This window comes from Talpa occidentalis, unplaced genomic scaffold, assembly GCF_014898055.3.
Source record: "Talpa occidentalis isolate TD23 unplaced genomic scaffold, MPIMG_talOcc4v2.1 talOcc4.9, whole genome shotgun sequence".
Classification (NCBI taxonomy): domain Eukaryota; kingdom Metazoa; phylum Chordata; class Mammalia; order Eulipotyphla; family Talpidae; genus Talpa; species Talpa occidentalis.
This window is the reverse complement of record NW_023605305.1, coordinates 76,367,285-76,389,572: the sequence shown is the minus strand read 5'-3', so window position 1 is coordinate 76,389,572 and position 22,288 is coordinate 76,367,285. Positions and strand designations below refer to the sequence as shown.

The following is a 22,288-nucleotide window of genomic DNA, read 5'->3' as shown; positions in this document are numbered from 1 at the left end:
CACGCAGACCTCTCCTGCCGCGCCAGCTGCTTCCCTCAGCAGTGTGTTTCGTCAGTCTGCTTGTTCTGTTCCCTGCTCCGGCTCTGGTGAATTCTCTCACCCTCCTGCGCTTCTCACTGTTCCCAGTGCTTATATAAATAAATAAATAAATCTTAAAAAAAAAAAAAAAAAAGCAGCAGCCCTTTCAACCTGTCTCATCTACCCCCACTGGCTTCCTGTTACCATCAAACACCAAGATTGTCTGGCTGCCTCCCCCACCCATGTCTCCCTTACTCTTTTTTTTTTAAATTTATACACTAGCTGGGGTACAGGCCAGAGGCACGGGAGGGTGTGAGGGTTCACCAGAGACAGAGTGGGGAGCAGGACAGGCAGACAGACTAAAAGCACTGCTGAGAGGTCTGCCGCACCATTTGGGAATCTACCTGGCAGGCCAGGAAACAAACCCGCGCTGCAGAGGCTGCGGACAGCTTCACAGTGTTGTGCTCCACCCCCTGTGCTACCAAGGAGGCCCTCTTTTTTTTTTTTTTTAAGATTTATTTATTTATGCATACTCTTGTGTGGGTATGCAGGGGTGTATGCCAAAGGTGTGTGGGGGGTGTGTATGAGAGGATTCACCAGAGACGGTGGGGAACAGAATAGGTGATTTGACTGAAATACACTGCTGAGGGGAGCAGTGGGTGAGTCAGGAGAGGTCTGCTGTGCCATGTGGGTAGCTCCCTGGCCAGGGATTGAACTTGGTTGCTGCAATGGCTGCTGATAGCTTCAAAGTGCTGCATCTTAACCCCTTGCGCCACCAGAGATGCCCTTCCTTACCTTCTTTAATCCCCTGTGGTCTGGCTTCTCCACCTCTGTTCAAACGATTCCAAGGTTACCCATAAACCCCCAACTGCTGAACTAGACCCTGACCTCTGTGTAACCTTCACACATGGGCCATCCTATTTTCACGCTTTTGCTGTGGCTTTTTCTTTTTTAAAAAAGATTTATTTATGCATACAAGAGCTGGGGTACAGGCCAGAGATGCAGGGGGCAGGGGATTAGAGGATTCACCAGAGACAGAGTGGGGAACAGAACAGGCAGACTGACCAAAGTACACAGCTGAGGGGTGCAGCGGGCGAGTCAGGAGAGGTCTGCTGCGCCATGTGGGTTGCTCCCTGGCCAGCCAGGGATTGAACTCGTGCTGCAGTGACTGTGGATAGCTTCATAGTGCTGATGCTTAATCCCTTGTGCCACCAGGGAGGCCCCCTGGCTTTTACTGTTAAGAGCACCCTTCCAGATTTCCTCTCTGTGAGTCCCCTAATCTCTGCCCCCCCCCCCAACCAGGCATCATCTGCCTGTGGAAAAGGCACTGAATCAGGAGTGTGTTCCTTGGGCACTGGTCTACAGTTAGTACATCCAGACAGACTTTCCTGTGTGCACCTCAAAATCTGTACCTGGAACAAGGAATGCACAGCAAGCTCTCCTTGCTTTAAGCATTATAGATTCCTCTGGGTCAGTTTGTTATAGAGCAGCCCCGATATTGAACGGGTTCCTGGCTGTGGGTCCTCACCCGTGCGCTTAAAAGGGACTTATGAATACTCTACTACAGACACACACAAAAGGTTAATAAAAGGTTTATTTACAAGAGAAAAGGAAATAAGGAAAATGTACAACTCAGGGAGAAAATAGGGAAATAAAGTCTTTAACGCGTCCTACCCGATCCGACGACCTGGAAACCCAAAGTCACTCTCGGAGCTGGCCGGACCCTGCGAGCTGGCGGAGAGCCAAAATGGGGGACCCCTCCATAGCCCACGTGTCTGGCTTTATACCAACCTGGCTGCTTAACCCCACCCTCAGGTCCAGGCCACCTTCCCTCTGGTGGTGATGGGATTTGGAGTTCCCAGTGTCTTTGGCTTTGGCCTGGGGTGGGGGTGGAGTCCACAAAGCCTGTATGGAATTAGCTTTAGGACATCCTTTTCCCCCTAACAAGTTGTACAAGTCCAGAGTTGAACTTTCCCCTGTGCTCCAGCCAGTACAAGGACAAGCTGTGGTCGCATTTATTCAGGTGACCTGTTTGTCTTTTCGTGTTGAATTGTGAAATACTCTTTTGAAATGAACTGACTCACCACCTCAGGCCTCCCACGCCTTCCTTTAAATCTCTCCTCCTCTTCTTTCACATTATGTACAGGCAAATAGTTACAGAGCTGGAAGAGACCCTAATTGTCATTTGGTCGACCTCCACTAATGTCCCCTACTCCTGCAGTTTTTTGAGTTCCTAAACTTCAAAATTGATGGTCTAACCTTAGTCTTTCCTGCTGCATATTGGCCTCCTGTTTTAGCTTTCTCATCAACGGATGAGAAAGGTTACCAAAAAAACACAAATTAGATTTGGGTTGAAGGATTCCAACAGACCGAAACACAAGGTGACCCACTTGGAAGAGAATCTTCGAGAACGCGGGGTCACGGCCAACCCCCGGCGAGCAAGGGCACGCACGCGCAGTAGAGCCGAGGGCACCGCTAAGCCAGGGTAGGCGTGGCTTCTGCCCGAATTTAAGATGTCCTCCGGGCCGCCCGCTCCTGCCGCCGGGCGGGGAGGGGCGGGGGAGACCGCGAAGGCTATTGGTGAAACTGTCCCCGGCTCGTCCCCGCCCCCGCAGAGGCAGGAATGACAGCGTCTCTTTCCGGTTCCGGCAGTGCCCGGAGCCGGGTCGAGATGGAGGAAGATGCGACCCGAGGCCCGGAGTCGCCGGGAACAGAGGCTAGCGTGGGGGCTGCAGCCTAGAGATCCGAACTTGGAGTTCGCCCCAGACGCGGCGGAACCGCCCTGATTTGAGAAGGTGAGAAAACACCGCCTTGCGGTGCGCGAGGACTGTGGTCTCTGAGGACCTGGACCTGTCAGAGAGGCAGCGGCTGTCCGCAGCCCGGCTGCGGTGCCGTGGGGGCCTGCCACGCAGTTTTGGGGCTGAAGGATGACTCCTGCGGGGCGTCTCCTCCCGTCGGAGGAGCAGGAGGTTGGCTGACAATGAAAGAAGCGTGGCGAGCGGCGTGGCCGAGGACCCAGAGGCTGCTGTGCTAGGGGCCCCGACTGAAGCTACAAAAAGGGGGTGTCACGTGGAGCAGGTGGAGAGGATTGTCATGTGGTGTCTGTGATACGGGATCACGTGGGTACCTGTAGAAGACCAAAGGAAAGATGAGTGGAAATCTCATCCTACGGGAGGGAAGGGATTATTTCCAGGGAGGAGCTGGGGAGGGGCGGGGGGGGCGGGCATCGCCAGGGATACTTGCCTAAGGAAGGGCATATTTCATTTCGTGGGTGCGCATGTAAATATATTCACTGTTCATATGGGAGATATCTCCTTGCACATGCGTAGTAGAAGCAGTAGGAGGAACAGAGGGTGGAAACAAAGAGTTTCTTTCCAGCTGAAAAGTGAGCACCAAACCCTAATCTTGTCAGAAGCTGTAGAAATTGATCTACTTTGATGATGGGGTGGTTGAAAGAGAAGATCTGAGTAAATCTAGTGATTATCACTGGGCTGAGTTCTGGTGACAAGTCAGGATCCACTGGGGATTCCTAGTCTAGTCATAATGGGCCCAGCATAGCTTTTATCATTGTTATAATGCTCACAGTCTTTAAAGTAGTGTTTTCCAAACCCTGGCACATATACTAATCACCTGGAGATCTTGGTAAAATGTTGGCTGTGATTCAGCGGGTCTGGAGTGCATCCTATAGTTCTGTATTCTTAAGGCTTCCCCGGGGATGCCCCATGCTGATGCCTGTGCACCACTCTGAACCGCAAGGATTTCAAGCAGTGCTATCCACCAGAGCTCTCTACGGTGATAGAAATGCTTTTCTCTCAACAAAATGCTGTTCACGTAGTAGTTCATATGATTTGTACCTCACTGTTAAATAGCAATGGCAGGCTTTATTAACTCTATTTCAAAGATGAGGAAACTGAATTTCAATTAAGTGACTTGGATCCAATCCTACTAGTAAGTAAAGGGAGTAGATCTCAAACGTGGACATCCTGACTACAAGTATTCTTTCCATTGTATGATCCTGCTTTCTCAGTGACACTACCTTCTCCTAAACATTAATCTTATCTCCGAACCTACTAAAGAGTCTGATGTGATTTTTCTGGAACAGGGCAAGTGGAAGTGGAGAGGAGGTGTATCTGCCTGGGCCAGTTTGTTCCTTTCCACATCGAGGGTAGTGGGAGCTCCACCCCAATGTCTCACTTGATGACTTTGGGACACCCTGGGTCATCTGGCGGATCTCCATAGGAAGCATTTCAACCTTTGTGCCTGAGCAGTATAAGAAGATGGGAGAAAATTTAGAATTGGAGAAAATTTAGAATTGGAGCCATGCCCACAAATAAGGTTTGGGGAAGAACCATAGAGAAGTTGGACTGGTTAAGCTGGGAGAAGGTAACTTTAGCTGAAGGAACTTTGCATGCTGGTATGCAAGGAGAATTTGTGCTGAAATGACAATGTGTCTGTCCAGGCACTCAGCCTGGTTACTCCACAGCACACTGGGAAAGCAGAGGCAGCTCTTGGTCTCTCTGGATCAAAGCTGAGAGAAATCCCTGGGCATCTGCATAGCTAGGAGCTTATGTTTAACCTTTGGGTGACCAGCAGTCATGAGGGCATTAATCCTGCCTCCCACAGGTGGGAGTGACCTGGCTTTGGAACATGGAGTAGAAGGCATGGCAGAGTAGAGCAGATAGCCTGTCTCCACCTTTGACCAACTGCATGACCTTGGGCCTTTTCCCTCTTAACTCTCCATTTACCAACTAAGCAGAAATGTAACAGTACACAGACTAAGTGTAGGGATGACATGGGTCATGGGTAATAGGTATTCAATGAATCACAGTGTCTCTTTGTCTCAGTAGTAGTGTAGACATGACCTTGGAAGTCTGGGTGACAAATGCTCTGGGGCGGGGATGATGGTGAAACCTTCACTTAAAGGGCCTCCAAATTGAGACTGGGGAGGAAAGGTGACTTGTGCCCTGTAGCAAGTGGCACCTCAGTGTTCCTAGAACACTGGTACCTAGAATCTCATTCTAGTCTCCATTTTGGCCAACACACTTCTCTCGTCACCTCCAAGCCATTGTTGTCTCCCTTCCACTGTCTGTTTTCCTCCTTCATTCAGACAAGGAAGGCTTGATGACATGTACATCATCTGAGTCTTCCCTCTGCCTACATGTACTCAGTTTGTACTGCAGGTAGCTCATACTTTGATGAAAGTGACACAGTCCAGCTTGGGGAATTCTGAAAAGAGCGCCTTGCATCCCCACTGACTTTGGTGGTAGACCAGAAACTATTAAAGCTACTTGGGACCTTTGGTTGGGGAAGGCAGTTGATTAGATGCTTGATAGGAGATATGCCAAAGCATTGGCATGGGGACTCCTTTTGTAGAAGATGTCAGGCTTCTGGCATTGTCTCTGGACATGGCTACCTCCTTTCCCAGCCCTTAGGGAGTTTTTTCAGCCCCTGACTGGGTGTTCTCTTCCTAGAATTTAAATTCCCACCTTCCCTTCTGACTGAAAATGTCCATTATCTTACATAAGAAACATTATATTGTTACTATATAGTATTTATGATGTCTTCTTACTTGGCAGTTCTTCAGTTGGAAGCTCCTGATTTTGCAATTATCACATTGGTAGGCTTATTAGTGTTGTTTGAAATTTTAGGCAGTAGATACACTAGACATTAGATGACATTATACATTAATTTGGGCCTCCTTGGTGGCCTAGAGGTTAAGTCTCAGCAGTATCACCTCTATGGACTGAGTTCAATCCCAGCCAGGGAGATAACCCACATGGCACAGCAGACCTCTCCTGTCTTACCCGCTGCTCCCCTCAGCAGTGTGTTTCAGTAGATCCTCCTGTTCATTTGTTTTTTAAAAGATTTATTGGGGCCTCCCCGGTGGTGCAGCGGTTGAGCGCTGGCTGCGAAGCTGCCTGCAGCCGCTGCAGCACTGGTTTGATCCCCGGCTGCTGGCTAGGGTCCCATATGGTGCACAGACCTCTCCTGCCGCGCCCTCTGCTCCCCTCAGCGGTGTACTTTGTCTGTCTGCCTGTTCTGCTCCCCACTCTGGCTCTGGTGAATTCTCTCACCCTCCTGTGCTTCTGACTGTACCCCAGTACTTGTATAAATAAATAAATCTTTTAAAAAAAAGATTTATTTATTCATTCATACAAGAACTCTGGTACAGGCCAGAGGTATGGGAGGTGAGAGGATTCACTAGAGAGAGTAGGGAACAGAACAGGCAGACTGACTGAAATACACTGCTGAGGGGAGCAGCAGGTGAGACAGGAGAAGTCTGTTACCTCCCTGGCCGGCCGGGGATTGAACCAGGGAGGCCCTAGATCTGCCTGTCCTGTTTCCCCACTCTGTCTCTGGTGAATGCTCTCACCTCCTGTACCTCTGGCCTATACCCCAGTTCTTCTGTGCAAAAATAAATAAAATCTTTGAAAAAACCCAAACAAACATATACATTAATTTGCCTTGGTTTCTTTATCTCTTTATCTTTGTATTTTATATCCATTTCCCAGAGGGCTACTATGTCTATGGGTGTTTCTTAAAGGCAGTCTTCTCTATCACTTGAATCTCCCTTCATTATCTAGCCCTGGAGTTATGATTTATATTTTGGGGATTGAAAGGGGCTAAGTAAGTTCTCTGATAGTTCTCAAGGCTCTTCAGGGGCACTACTCAGCTCCCGGGGCGTTCTTTGCTTTCTCTGGAGTGAGTTATCTAATAACCAAAGAGGACTCTGACCTTTGACTTATTCTTAATTTTCTAACTCTTTTCATTGGCAGAAGAGGAGGTGGTAGTGGGAGGTGCCCTGGGGTATGAAAGCCCCACTTACCTTCTTCCCTACATTTTCTTCTGTGCAGGCTGGAGAATATACATGTAGTGAGTGTGGGTCAGGGGACCAGAGATAAAGTAAAGTAAAGCCATGATAGATGGTGACAGATGAGGAGGAAAGACCAAAGGTGGTGCCTTCTCTTCTATTCAGGAAAATAAAAATGGAGTGCTTCCCTTCAACCTGTAGGGATGGTTTAAACATAACTTAGTGACATTCCATTAGCCCAGTTAAAAGCCCCATATCCTGCCAACTGCTCAGTTTGTCTGGAGCCTCCTGAGCTCTGCTCAGTGAACCAGGGAAGAAGAATGGGCCCTGCCACCAGGGCCCGGCAGAGGCAGCAGAAGACATGAACCTATAAGCTGGGGGTCAGGAGTTGAGGTGGGAATGGAGCCAAGGAATCACTCAGGTGAGGAAGGATTTCTAAGCAGGGGCCTGAGTGTAAGAAGAAGGGGCTGTGTTGTGATGTGTGAAGAGAGATTCAGGCATAGTTGGCAGAACCAGGCTGAGTGAAGTCTAAGCTTTGGGGAGGTGAGTACCACCAAGAGGAAGCCTGAGAATGGCGTTTCAGAGCCTGGTCAGGAGAAGAAGGTTCCAAGTTCTGACCTCCTTCCTTACATCCCTCTACTCTGCTCAAGCCCCCAGGTCTGCAGGCACGATGGAGGACAAACGCAACATCCAGATCATCGAGTGGGAGCACCTGGACAAGAAGAAGTTCTATGTGTTTGGCGTGGCGATGACAATGATGATCCGCGTCAGCGTCTACCCATTCACCCTCATCCGCACTCGGTTGCAGGTTCAGAAGGGCAAGAGCCTCTACCATGGGACCTTTGATGCCTTCATCAAGATTCTGCGAGCAGACGGGGTAACCGGCCTCTACCGGGGGTTCCTGGTCAACACCTTCACCCTCATCTCTGGCCAATGCTACGTCACCACCTATGAGCTCACCCGGAAGTTTGTAGCTGACTATAGCCAGAGCAACACAGTCAAATCGCTGGTGGCTGGTGGCTCGGCCTCTCTCGTGGCTCAGAGCATCACAGTGCCCATCGATGTGGTCTCCCAGCACCTGATGATGCAGCGAAAGGGTGACAAAATGGGTCGTTTCCAAGTGCGTGGGAACACAGAGGGACGTGGGGTAATTGCCTTTGGCCAAACCAAGGATATCATCAGGCAGATCCTGCAGGCTGATGGGCTTCGAGGCTTCTATAGAGGTTACGTGGCTTCCCTGCTTACGTACATCCCAAACAGTGCTGTCTGGTGGCCCTTCTATCACTTCTACGCAGGTAAACAGGGGCCAGGGGAGTAGGGTGGAGGGTGGGTTTATGAGTGGGGTTGAGATACTATTCTCTCTGTGTTGGATGGCACATTGAATGGGAGCATGGGTCAACCATTCAGCCAAAGTTTGTTTCCAAATTCAAAGATGATTGATACCTGGTTCTTGCCATCGAGGAGCTCATAATAAAGTGAAGGGGGAAGTCACACAAAGTAGATGGCTATAGAGTGCCTCCCCGGTGGCGCAGTGGTTGAGCGCTGGGTTGTGAAGCTGCCCACAGCCTCTGCAGCACCGGTTCAATTCCCGGCTGCTCCCCGGCCACCGGAGGAGGGTCCCACATGGCGCACAGACCTCTCCTGCCGCCCGCTGCTGCCCTCAGCACTATACTTCGGTCCTTCTGCCTGTTCTGCTCCCTGCTCTGACTCTGGTGAATTCTCTCACCCTCCCGTGCTTCTGACTGTACCCAGTGCTTGTATAAATAAATAAAATAAATCTTTAAAAAATAAAATAAAATAAAATAAAATAAAATAAAATAGATAGAGGCACTTGTGGTTAGTTTATTTAAAAAAAAAAAAAAAGTAGATGGCTATAGAAATAGAGGTTGTACTTGGTGCCGTGAGGGTTTGTGGAATACTGGCAGAGAACTGGAAGATGGGGAAAGAGACAATTCATAGGACTTTTGGGATTTGAAGATAAACTTGATGGAGCTTTTGAGTTGGGTGCCTTTCCTCAGCATTGTTAAATTCAAGAGGTGATATAAACTTGGACCTCTACACTCCTATAATGCATTTTGTTATAAGACATTTTACTTTTTAAGTATTTCTTAAAAATACTTAAAAACCTTGAGTCAAAAGGTTTTGAGAGCTACAACAAGTGTACTGCAGATTTCCTTCTGAAAGGGCATATACATCACCAAGGGCAGGAGCTGTGTATTGGCTGCCCTGTGACATCCACAGCCTTGAGCAGTCTGCACCTGCATCACCCCTGCTCCTGGCCCTTCACAGTGTGCATTTTGTCCCATCCCATCTGGAACTTTCCTGACCAAGTTTTGTAACGACTTCCTAACCTATAATCATTACTTCTCCTGCTTTCCTATTTTTCTCCCCCTCCCCTCACCGGCCTCATTATGTTGTTTCCCAACATAAACATCCAATGTTAAAAAAAAAAAAACTTTCCTAGGAAATGTAAGCATTTTCTCTGTTTTAGCCCTTTTCTCCTCATTTGATTTCATTTAAATTGTAGTTGTATGATTCTGATATATCCAAAATCTATTTCTGTTACAGACTAGAGCCTGCTCAGAGCTCTGGACAGACAGTCTGACTGCTAGTGCATGTGTTTACATTAGAGATTTTATTCAATTAACCATTCTTTACCCCAGACCAGTGTTCCTTCTCATGCCAGTGCCTATGTCATTCTCCAAATCACTGAGACTGAAGTCTTGGAAATTGTGCTTGGCCACCCTCTCTTCCTTGTCCCACATCTTGACCCCCAGAGTGACTTTCCATTACCATTGCTTCCTAGAGACCGTGCCTCTGTTACCTCCTTCTGGAATGCATCAGCCTCAAGCTGTCCCCTCTATGTCTCTTCCTGCTACTCCTGCACACAGCTATAACAAAATCATTTTCTTTTCTTATTTTTTTTTTAAATTTTTTTAAAAGATTTATTTATTTATATATACAAGCACTGGGATACAGGCCAGAGGTGCTGGAGGTGGGAGGGTTCACCAGAGACAGAGTGGGGAACAGAACAGGCAGATTGATTGAAATACACTGCTGAAGGCCTCCCCTGGTGGCGCAGGTGGTTGAGCACCGTCCTGTGAAGCTGTCTGCGGCCTCTGCAGTGAAGGTTCAATCCTGGCTGGCCGGCGATGGTCCCACATGGCTTAGCAGACCTCTCCTGTCATGCCTGCTCCTCCCCTCAGCAGCATATTTCATCAGTCTGCCTGTTCTGTTCCCTGCTCTGTCTCTGGTGAATCCTCTCACCCTCCCGCGCATCTGGCCTGTACCTCGATTCTTGTATAAATAAATAAATCTTAAAAAAAAAAAAAAAGAAATACACTGCTGAGGGGAGCAGCGGGCGAGTCAGGAGAGGTCAGAGGTCTGCTGCACCATTTGGGTTGCCCCCTGGCCGGGGATCGAAATTGGTGCTGCAGTGGCTGCGGATACTTTCATAGGTTGCGTCTTAATGCCTTGCGCCACCAGGGAGGCCCTCTTGGGTTTCTTTTAAGATTTATTTTTTTTATTTTTGCATACAAGAGCTGGGGTGTAGGCTAGAGGTGTTGGGGGGTTGGTGAGAGAATTCACCAGAGACAGAGTGGGGAGCAGAGCAGGCAAATCTACTGAAATACACTGCTGACGGGAGCAGCAGGCGAGACAGGAGACGTCTGCTGCGCCATGTGGGTTAGCTCTCTGGCCAGGATCAAACTCTGCGGATAGCTTCATAGTGCTGCGTCTTAACCCCTTGCGCCACCAGGGAGGCCCCTAACGGAATCACTTTCTAACCCTAGTTGTGATATTGAGTGGCTGCCCCTGCTAGCTGAGTAAAGTCCACATGCTTTGGCCTGATGTCATGCTCCCTTCACAGTGAAACCTGCTGCTTCACTGTGAATCACCTGTGCCATTGCCACGGTCCCCCAGCCAGGCGTCACCTCTGCCCCTCAGCTATGTTCCTGGCATCCCTCTGTCCCGGTGCCTTCTGGGTTCATTGAGCCCTGGTGAAATCATGACTTACCTTAAAGTGCTCCTGTTGCTGCTTCTCCCAGGCTCTCCGTAGAGCCTTTAACTGGAGATCTTTCCCTCCTTTCCACCCAGTGACGAAGCTTACGTCTTTCATAAGGCAGGTAGAACATTTGCCTTGATGTCACTTGTTTGTGCCATATCTCTTCTACTAGTGGGAAGGTTCTTTAAAAAAAAAAATGCAGGGGACTCTTGGTGGCACAAGGGGTTAAGATGCAGCACTATGAAGCTATCTGCAGCTACTACAGCATGAGTTCGATCCCCGGCTGGCCAGGGAGCTAGCCACGTGGCGCAGCAGACCTCTCCTGTCTCACCCGCTGCTCCCCTCAGCAGTGTATTTCAGTCAGTGTGCTTGTTCTGCTGCCCACCCTGTCTCTGGTGAATCCTCTCACTCCTGAGCACCTCTGGCCTGTACCCCAGCTCTTGTATGCATACATAAATAAATCTTCAAAAAAATGCATTTTTCCCCAGCTTTATTGAAATGTTATTGACTGGAGAGTTCTTGGAAGGGTCGAGGGGAGGAGCCTAACATTTATTGAATGCCCATGATGAGCCAGTCTCTGTGCCCAGACCTTGCATCTCCCTCATTATTTCGTTCTCACAACAACCCTATGATGTGTGTGTCCTCATAGGATACTTTCCCTGATGTACCAGTTTAGTTTTGTTCCCTTTTTATATGTTCTCATGAAACCACACAACTGTCTCCTACTAGGCTGCAGCTTCTGTGAGCACAGGGGCCTTGTCTGGTTATGTTCACTATTGTTCCTCCCAACTTGTGACTCAAGGTTTGGTGATTAGCAAGTGCTCAGTGGGTATTTGTTATTTGTTTTTGGTTTTTTTTTTTTAAGATTTATTTATTTATACAAGCACTGGGTACAGTCAGAAGCGCGGAAGGGTGAGAGAATTCACGAGAGCCAGAGCGGGGAACGGAACAGGCAGACTGATGAAATACACTGCTGAGGGGAGCAGTGGGCGCGGCAGGAGAGGTCTGTCGCACCATGTGGGACCCTTGCCGGTGACCGGGGATCAAACCAGCACTGCAGAGGCTGCGGGCAGCTTGGAAGCCCAGCGCTCAACTGCTGCGCCACAGGGGAGGCCCGGTATTTCTTATTTGAACGAGTAGATTGGCTCTTGTTACCCTTTTTTTTTTTTTTAGAATAAATGATTGTATTTTCCATTTTATTTTATTTATTTCCTTTCAAAGATCCATTCATCTATGCATACAAGAGCCTGGGGTACAGGCCAGAGGTGTGGATGGTGAGAGGATTCACCAGAGACAGAGTGGGGAACAGAACAGGCAGACTGACCGAAATAAACTGCTGAGGGGAGCAGCGGGCAAGTCAGGAGAGGTCTGCTGCACCATGTGGGTAGCTCCCTGTCTGGCCGGGGATCAAACTTGTGCTGCAGAGGCTGCGGACTGCTTCACAGTACATTATTCAACCCCCTGCGCCACCAGGGAGACCCTCTTATTACCCTTTTTGCTTAAAATCTGCTAATGCTGCTGGGACCTTCTCGTGGCACAGGGGTTAAAGTCTCAGCACTCTCCGGGCCTCCCTGGTGGTGCAAGGGGCTAAGATGCAACCTATGAAGCTATCTGCAGCCACTGCAGCATGAGTTCGATCCCCGGGCAGGGAGCTACCCACATGGCACAGCAGACCTCTCCTGACTCGCCCGCTGCTCCCCTCAGCAGTGTATTTCAGTCAATCTGCCTGTTCTGTTCCCCACTCTGTCTCTGGTGAATCCTCTCACCCCCCACTTCTCTGTCCTGTACCCCAGCTCTTGTATGCATAAATAAATAAATCTTTTAAATAAATAAATAAATAAATAAATAAATAAATAAATAAATAAACCGGCCAGGGAGGTGACCCCCATGGTGCAGCCGACCTCTGCTGATCTGACTCGCCCACTGCTACCCTCAGCAGTGTATTTTGCTCAGTCTGCCTGTTTTGTTCTCCACTCTGTCTCTGGTGAATCCTCTTACCCTCCGGCACATCTGGCCTATACCCTGGTTCTTGTATGCATGGATAAATAAATCTTTTTTTAAAAAAAAAGATCTACTATTGTTGCCATCTAGACACTTAGAGTAAAATCTAATGCTTCCCACGGTCACTGTAGGTGTTCCTGTCTACTTCTCCAGCCCATCTCATGCTGCGCTCTCCTTCACTGCCTGGTCTTCCTCACTGCCTCTCTCTCAGTTCCAGACACATACCAAGTGCTTCTCCTGCGAGACCTTTGCAAATAATGTTCTTTCTGACTGGAATATCCTTTTGTGTGGCTGGGTACTTCTCCAGCTTCTGGCCTTAGCTTACACATTACCTTTGCAAAGACTACCCTTTTGGAAAGAGGGCTCTTTCTATTTTCTTTTTTTAGTCCCTTGTTTCCTTCATAGCACTTGTCATAATTTGAAATTATTATATCTATGACTTCCAGCTCTTTCATTTTAGATTTAAGTTCCATGAAGGTATTTTCCTGTCCATTTCTCAGTTTTTATGGCTAGTGTTTACCTGGCATCTGGTAAGCATTAAGTAAATATTCATTTATATTACTTGTCCAAAGTCATTTAACCAGGAAGAACTTAATACCAGGTCAGCCTGGGTTTATCTTCTGCCTTAATAAGCATTTGCTGAATGAACAGAGGAGAAGGAAAGACAAGGGGCTTTGTTCCCCACCCTCTTGCCTTTATTTTTTCGTTCTTCCCCTAAGCCCCAGGAATTGGAGTCTGAGTCCTGCTGCCGATGGCAGGTCTAGGGGCAAGTGCAGACAGGCACATGAGGCTGGCAGTGCCAGTCTGGATGTTACCTGCTAGTGATTGCAAAATGCTTTCTGAGAAGAAACAAGACTCCCAATTCACTTTGTTTCTGTTTGTGTGCGGACCCTGGGGAAGAGGGCGATGGAAGCCGAGGGAGAGGTGCTCTGGCCAGGCTCAGGGAAACTGGAGACCTGCACTCTGCCCTGCCAGCGCCCACCTTCTACTTGTCCCCTACTCTTTAGTTTCCTGGCCACAAACTGCCAAAATGAGAAGTCTGAAAACAAAATTCTTAAAGATATGGTGGCTGAGGGTCTCCCCGGTGGTGCAGCGGTAGAGCGCTGGGTTGCGAAGCTGCCCGCAGCCTCTGCGGCGGTGGTTCAATCCCCGGCTGCTCCCCGGCCACCGGAGGAGGGTCCCACATGGCGCGCAGACCTCTCCTGCCGCCCGCTGCTCCCCTCAGTGTGTAGTTTGGTCCTTCTGCCTGCTCTGCTCCCCGCTCTGGCTCTGGTGAATTCTCTCACCCTCCCGCGCTTCTAACTGTACCCAGTGCTTGTATAAATAAATAAATAAATCTTTAAAAAAAAAAAAAAAGATATGGTGGCTGAATTGTAAAGCGAAAACTGAAGGACTCTGCGATGATAACCTGTTTTACATCCAGTCTCACTCACTGTGGCTTCAAGGCCCTCAGCGACTTACATCTTGGACCCTACCTGCTGCGCCTCCCTTCATTGGCTCTGCCCTGTATACTGACCTTGAAGACTCCAGGCATGCTCCTGCCTCAGGGCCTTTGATAGGATTTTTACCTTTGCTTGAAAAGCTCTCTCCACAGATCCATGTGGCTTGCACACACCTCCCTCAGATTTTATCTTCTTTTTTTTTTTTTTTTAAAGATTTATTTATTTATGCATACAAGAGCTGGGGTACAGGCCAGAGATGTGAGGGGTGAGAGGATTCACCAGAGATAGAGTGGGGAGCAGAACAGGCAGACTGAGTGAAACACACTGCTGAGGGGAGCAGTGGGCAAGACAGAAGAGGTCTGCTGCGCCATGTGGGTTGCTCCCTGGCCGGCTGGGGATTGGACTTGTGCTGTAGAGGCTTTGGATTGCTTGATAGTGCAGTGCTTCACCCCTTGTGCCACCAGGGAGGCCCCCAGATTTTATTTTCTTGAAGAGGACTTTCACAACTCTTTTTTTTTTAAAGATTTATTTATTTATGCATACAAGAACTGGGGTATAGACCAAAGGTGTGGGGAGGGCGGGGAGAGGATTCACCAGAGACAGAGTGGGGAGCAGAACAGACAGATCTACTGAAATACACTGTTGAGGGGAGCGGCGGGCAAGACAGGAAAGGTCTGCTGTGGTCATCTCCCTGGCCGGGGATTGAACTCGTGCTGTAGTGGTGGGTGATAGCTTCATAGTGCTGAGACTTAACCCCTTGCACACCATGGAAGCCCCACAACTCTTTTACGTAGTCACCTCCACCCTTGCTGTTCTCCTATCTTCCTTTCCTGCTTTATTTTTTATATCTAGTTACCATATATCACCTCCTGACATAGTCACACATTTTGTTTTTTGTTTTTTTTTTTCAAAGATTTATTTATGCATGCAAGAGCTGGGGTGTATGCCAGAGGTGCGGGGGGTGAAAGACAGAGATAGTGGGGAGCAGAACAGGCAGTTCTACTGAAGTACACTGCTGAAGGGGCAGCAGGCGAGACAGAAAGGGCCTGCTTTGCCATGTGGGTTACCTCCCTGGCCGGGATTGAACTTAGGCCATCAAGGTAATAGCACTGAGACGTAACCCCTAGACCACCAGGGAAGCCCTGTAATTTTTTTTTTTTTTAATATTCACATGGTTCAGAAGTCAGTAGGTAGGAAAAGGGATGCACGGAAGCACCTCACCTGCTGGAGTGGCCCAGTTCTTAATATGTCCTTAGACACATTGTGATAATAAGTGCACATGTGGGCCTCCCCGGTGGCGCAGCGGTTGAGCGCTGGGTTGCGAAGCTGCCCGCGGCCTCTGCAGCGCCGGTTCGATCCCCGGCTGCTCCCCGGCCGCCGGAGGAGGGTCCCACATGGCGCGCAGACCTCTCCTGCGGCCCGCTGCTCCCCTCAGCAGTGTACTTCGGTCCTTCTGCCTGCTCTGCTCCCCGCTCTGGCTCTGGTGAATTCTCTCACCCTCCCGCGCTTCTGACTGTATCCAGTGTTTGTATAAAACAAATAAATAAATAAATCTTTAAAAAAAAAAAAAAAAAATAAGTGCACATGTAAGGAAAGAATTAAGTGTATGTTCTCTAGTTTGTGAGTTGAGAGGAGCAGAACACAGGCATAATAAGATTTTTACATCAGGATTTCTGTCAGATGAAAGCTGTCAGCAAGCTAAGTGATTTTGAAATCCCCTTCTCCAGAGCAATCTTGTCCTGTTCAAAATGGGTGATATGGTGGTGCAAGGGGTTAAGCACAGCTCTGTGAAGCTGTCCACAGCCTCTGCAGCATAAGTTCGACTCCCCGCCGGCCAGGGAGCTACCCACATAGCACAGCAGACCTCTCCTGCCTCACCTGCTGCTCCCCTCAGCAGTGTATTTCAGTCAGTCTGCCTGTTCTGTTCTGTCTCTGGTGAATCCTCTCACCCTCCACACCGCTGGCCTGTACCCCAGTTCTTATATGCATAAATAAATAAATCTTTAAAAAAAAAGTAGGTGATAATGTTGGAGATGATTTCTGGATGGGAGCTTAGATTTGTAATTTTTGTTGGTATAGATGGAAGCAGATGAAAGAGAAAACAGGGGCTGTGGGGCCTAAGGTGGTTAAGGAAGGAGGATTTGTTATCAGGGGGAAGGACAACTGGTAGAAACAGCGTGAGGCCAGCCAGGGTGATACCTCATGTCTTGAGACAATGTCTTTCCTTTGATTCCAGAACAGCTCTCCCACCTCTGTCCTAAGGAGTGTCCTCACATTGTCTTTCAAGCCATCTCCGGGCCCTTGGCCGCAGCCACTGCTTCCATCCTCACCAATCCCATGGATGTGATCCGAACCCGAGTGCAGGTAAGAGCAGTTTCCTTCCCCACTTTCCTCTCAGATTAACCATCAGAAGTGTGATCTTTGGCCCCTCCCCCATGTTCCCATCCTTTTTGTGGCCCTCTAGTCCAGTTAACTTTGTCCTGGTCATCCAAGCTCCTTCTTGCAGTTACTGTTGCTGTTTACAGAAACCAGCGGGGCACTTGGGAGCACCTAGGATATTTCTCATCCTCTCTGCTACATTGCAGACCTCTACTTCTTTACTTACCTGTGTCTCTAAGAATTCTTGCTAGTTCCTTCCAATCTTAATCCTATTAGCAGAGCCTGCCAGTCACCCTTTCCTTACCTGTAGGTTTGTGATTACTAGAAACATCTATTTCATTTAATTTCCCAAGTCTGTCTGGTTTCTCCACTAGGCTGTGGGATCTCTCAGACAATGAGAGTGACTGTCCTTAAATTGTGCTGTGTGGACTCAGCAAAAATACTAACTTGGGTGCTACTGTCCAGAAATTAAAGTCCCTGTCTTCAGTCAACTCAAGGACAGTTACACAGCACCTAGACCCAGGAGGTGGGATCTGAATGATGATGTATAATATATAAGTGGTAGATTGTACTATCCGTGGGGGAGGAGGGGGTCTTTGACATTTGATTTAGGCAGCTTAAGAGGAAAGGTTAGCAACAAGATGTCCAGGCCAGTGGGGTCATTGGGTTGTGATGAGGGCAGGGAAGGAAAATAACTTTTTTTAAAGATTTTATTTATTTATTTTTGCATAGAAGAACTGGGGTATAGGCTAGAGGGGCAGGGGTGAGGGGATTCACCAGACAGAGTGGGGAGCAGAACAGGTTGATTTACTGAAATACACTGCAGAGGGAAGCAGCTGGTGACAGGAGAGGTCTGCTGTGCCATGTGTGGGTTAGCTCCCTGGCCAGGGATCAAACTAAGGCAGAAGCAGTGATAGCGCTGGAAACTTAACCCCTAGGCCACCAGGGAAGCCCAAGGAAAATAACTTTAACGAGTTGGAGGTGAGGTCAGATTCCCTGGTACCAGATGATAGGATGGGGTGGCTCATAAATCGTTATTTTTATCTCTAGGAAAGATCTGCCTTATTCCCTCCCCCCACCTCCATTTAAAAATGAATAAATTGACACCTGATTGGTTTGCAAATAATAAAACTCACAGGTTCTGTCCCTATTGTCTCCTGAGCCTTGTCTGGGTGTTCCAGCAGGAGATCCAAGGGGAAAGACAGGCCACTGTTTTGAGGCCCTCCGAAGCTAGAGGAGACAGAGTGCACGTGAGGACTGGAGGCGTGCTTGGAGAGCCTGGGTGGGGCTGTGGATGAGTGGGAGGGTTGGGGAGCAGAGGTGATGGGATGAGAGCATTGTGAAGGAGTGTGCTGAAGGGCACAGGGAGGCGTGGAGCACCGCTGTGAAGGCCACAGCGGATAGGAGAGGTATGATCAGGGAGTGCATCGCCTGCATTGGCTGAGGGTCGGAGGGAACATCTCTAAAGGTGTACTTTGGTGGCAGGGAGTGTGGCAGGACTGTTGAGAGAGAAGAGCGGTGAGCTCTTACCTAGCAAAGCTTCCAGTATGATAAGGAAGAGAGGCCACAGGGTGCATGGGAGACAACAGGGTCAGAGGGGAGGCTCTAACTGGAGTTTCAGAGGGGTTGAGATAATTAGAATCAAAATCACTATTTGAGGGCCTCTCTGGTATTGCAAGGGGTTAAGTCTCATCATAATGAAGCTATCCACAGCCACTGCAGCATGTTTGATCCCCAGCCAGGGAGCTGACCCACATGGCACAGCAGACCTCTCCTGACTCGCCTACTGCTCCCCTCAGCAGTGTATTTTATTCAGTCTGCCTGTTCTGCTCCCCACTCTGTCTCTGGTAAATCCTCTAACCACCCATCTTGGCCAATACACCTCTGGCTTATACCCCAGACCTTGGATGCATAAATAAAAAAAAAAAATAAATCTTTTAAAAAAAAAAAAATCACAATTTGGGGGAGCTGTAGAAGACCTTAGAGATGGTTTAATCCAGCCTTCCCAAGACCAGAGAATTACCCAGTCCCAAGACTCATGCTATATGCTTACCTGCTGACAATAACAATAGCTGACATTTATTTATTTATTTAAGGTTTATTTATTTATTTATTTATTAAGGATTTATTTATTTATTTATTTGTACAAACACTGGGTACAGTCAGAAGCGCGGGAGGGTGAGAGAATTCACCAGAGCCAGAGCGGGGAACAGAGCAGGCAGAAGGACCGAAGTACACTGCTGAGGGGAGCAGCGGGAGGCAGGAGAGGTCTGCACGCCATGTGGGACCCTCTTCCGGTGGCCGGGGAGCAGCCGGGGATCGAACCGGCGCTGCAGAGGCTGAGGGCAGCTTCGCAACCCAGCGTTCAACCGCTGCGCCACCGGGGAGGCCCTTAAGGTTTATTTTTTTAAATGCATATAAGAAATGACATATAGGTTAGATAGATTAGAGGTACAGGGGCTGAAGGTTGAGAGGATTCACCAGAGACAGAGTAGGGAGCAGAACAGACAGATCTATTAAATATACTGCTGAGGGGAGCAGTGGACGAGACAGGAGAGGTCTACTGCACCATGTGGGTCACCTCCCTGGCCCAGGATCAAACTTGGGCAACAGTGGCTGATGATAGCGCTGACTTTAACCCCTGAGCCACCAGGAAGGCCTCTATAGCTAACATTTATTCAATGCTTACTGTCTACTGGACACTCTTTTCTTATTCAAGAATATTCTTTTTTACTGCTCAGATGGCATTGGTCAATTATCACTGTTTTATATTTGAGGAAACTGAATGCAAAGAATTAAATAGACTGTGGACCAGAATTTAAGCCTGGGCAGTGTGCACCAGAGTCCATCTGCAGTCACTGTGGTATACTGTCCCTCTGGCTGTTCCTTCCGACGCCAACCTAAGGCAGAGGGAGATCGCGCAGAGGGGCTCTAAGTGCGGGCCGCAGCCCTCCACTGTGCTGACTTTTCCAGGTTGAAGGCAAGAACTCCATCATCCTGACTTTCAGACAGCTGATGGCAGAAGAGGGTCCTTGGGGCCTCATGAAGGGCCTGTCAGCCAGAATCATCTCAGCGACGCCCTCCACCATTGTCATTGTGGTGGGCTACGAGAGCCTCAAGAAACTCAGCCTTCGACCTGAGCTGGTGGACTCAAGGCACTGGTAACAATGATAGGGAGAAGCCTGCTGCTTCCCAACACTACCTGGGTCAGGGGTGGAGTGGGGAGGAGAGAATCCTCTCCAAGTGCCCCCACCACTGACCTAGCCCTGTCCGGGGCAGGTGGCCTGTCTGGGACCGGGACAGAGACTTTGAACTGCTCTTATGGAAGAGGTTCCATACCTGGATTCCCTGCCTTCATTATTTTTAATTCTCTTGCCAAACTGGGCTCCCTCACTTAGTCCTGCCCTAAGGAAACCCACCCTCACCCCAGTCCCACTCCACCTGCCCTCTTCACACTTCTGGCTTCTGCCCCCACCTGTATCCCTCAGATCCTGAAAAGAGCTGTATATAGAGCTTGCTGACTACTGCTAGTTTTTCCTCTGGGGCTCCCAGCCTACTTTCCAAGCAGCCCACCCTGCTTCGTCTCTTAGGCTTGCTCATTTTTATTTTGGGACTGAAATGCCCATCAGACTACTATGCTTGTCCCTGCCACTGGAGGCAAGGTGCCAGACACTTTTGCATAGGGAATAAGAGAAGCATAAACTTCTGGTTCTCTGGAACACTAGTCTTCCTTTGGAGAGTTACTAGGTTGGGGAGAAATGTGGGTACTTTATTTTGTGGATTTTTTTAACACATGTGAATTAGGCTACTTGTCTTACTCCTGCTAAAACGCCAGTCCTGCAGTCAGAGCCCACCTGTCCCCCGTACATGTGGAAAACTGTAATATAGCTCTTCCCTCAATCCCTCTTCCCCGTCCCTTCCATTTTCCCTTTAGCCCCGGCAACCCCAGGACAATATAAGCTGTTAGTTTCCCCTGGCCCAGGTGATAAGAGTGGTAGGCACAGGCTGGCAGCACACTGGACATGGAGCACAGCCCTGAAAAGTCAGGTCAAGGGTAGTTGGATTGGAAAATGCCAAGAGAATATGTGCAACTCCCCAGGCCACAGCCTAGTAGGCGAGGGCGTGGAGGTTCTCGGCCCAGCCACTTGACATACACAATCACTTGGACTCCTGGAAACATGTTGTTTCACAATGGGAATCCCTGAAATGTGGAACTGTCTGTGTTTTTCTTCTCCCCACTGTGAAGAGCCATCCCAGTCACAGTACCCTCTGGAGGGATGCTGGAAGAATAAAGAGCAGATTGGGAAGTCACCCAAGACCAAGACCACTGCATTTACCAGCCTGATACTGCCGAGATTATCTGTCAAAGCTCTCAGGATTGAGATGATAAGAGCTCCTTCTTCCCATTCTCATCCTCCCTGCTACTCCCCACCTCCTCCTCCAAGTGTGGGTCACAGGAGAGAGGTGCAGTAAATGGAATGAGAAGGGGCATGTCAAACTCTGCATTTCTACTTGAGACATTTGGCCTAGATGAGCCTTCAAACTTTATTGGTCCCACCCCTGGGAAAGGCCATGGTGCCAATTTGAAAGGTGCTAGCTACCTGATGCCTTGATGTTTCTTAAGGCGACCCCAATTCTGTCACCTGCCAGATCAGAAGCTGAAACACATGTTACTCTACCTTCACCACCCCGCTGCCTGTCTTGGTCCCTTATCTTTGAGGAGTATTTTCCCTTTAATTTATCTTGATTTTTAAATTCTATTTGTCCCTTGCATTTTAAGAGCCCTCCAATTTCTATTCACAAATGATCATCCAAAGTTTGGACCCTTGGACCATTCTGAATCTTCCCTGCCCCTCAGTCATCCCTTAACCCTAAGAATCACGATATAATGGAAGCCAGGGGTCCCTCCTTCCTTGTTAAGCTTATCTAATGAGACTTTGGAGAACGATTTCTTCAGCTCCATACTTTCCCTTCCTAGAAGCGTGTCTAGTCCTTCCTCATAGTGGCGAAGAGGGTGAAGTGTCAGACCAGGAGCTAGTCCCCACCTCTCATGTGTTAGGGTTTTCTTCCCTTCCAGACTCCTTTCCTTCTGTTTTATTTTCTTGTACAGTATTAAATAGCCTCTCCCCTACCCCCTATACACAGTTTTAAAGGACGATGTGTAAATAATGAAAGGGACTCCTGACCCTTCCTTCCTATCTAATAGTTTAGGGAGTCGGCTTGGGTTTGATTAAAGTGTCTTGGCAGGGTTGGGGCAGTGGGCTTCCTTCTTCCCAGGACCTCAGATTGGACAGCTGGGAATTTGCGATGTATTGGCTCCAAGCCACAACAGGAAGAAACTTCTGGGAAGCCGGGCAGCCAGGGAAACCTGGAATTGTAGAGGGACAGGGGAATGAAAATGCAGCTGTAGTAAACATTTGATAAAGTGGACTCTTGTGAAAATTAACAGCAAACATTCACTACTGCACTGTAAGAAGTCTTTGAAATGTAATTAAAAATTTTTATTGAGCCCTAAGCTTTGGCCTGCGCTCTTTTCGCCGGGTGGGAGCGGCAGGTGCGCGCTGCAGAGCCGCCGGCCCGCCCTCTCCCTTCCCGCCGCGGGCTCGGTGACGGGCACTCCGCGGCGGCCAATCG

At 48.8% G+C, this 22,288-nt stretch overlaps 1 protein-coding gene across 1 annotated transcript; it reads left to right on the top strand.

Moving 5' to 3' along the window:
- Nucleotides 1–2,622: 2,622 nt before the first annotated feature.
- On the top strand, nucleotides 2,623–22,192 carry SLC25A44 (solute carrier family 25 member 44). Its single transcript, XM_037499651.2, has 4 exons — nucleotides 2,623–2,813; nucleotides 7,480–8,124; nucleotides 16,512–16,639; nucleotides 19,628–22,192. Exons 2-4 carry the CDS (start codon nucleotides 7,500–7,502, stop codon nucleotides 19,817–19,819), a joined length of 945 nt encoding a protein of 314 aa, XP_037355548.1. The 5' UTR covers nucleotides 2,623–2,813; nucleotides 7,480–7,499; the 3' UTR covers nucleotides 19,820–22,192.
- Nucleotides 22,193–22,288: the final 96 nt, after the last annotated feature.

Bases quoted from the DNA above. Each gene is read 5' to 3' on its own strand.
- SLC25A44 (XM_037499651.2), top strand. From the start codon at position 7,500: ATGGAGGACAAACGCAACATCCAGATCATCGAGTGGGAGCACCTGGAC. The intron at 8,125-16,511 runs GTAAACAGGGGC...CTTTGATTCCAG, and splicing joins CTTCTATCACTTCTACGCAG to AACAGCTCTCCCACCTCTGT. The intron at 16,640-19,627 runs GTAAGAGCAGTT...TGACTTTTCCAG, and splicing joins TGATCCGAACCCGAGTGCAG to GTTGAAGGCAAGAACTCCAT.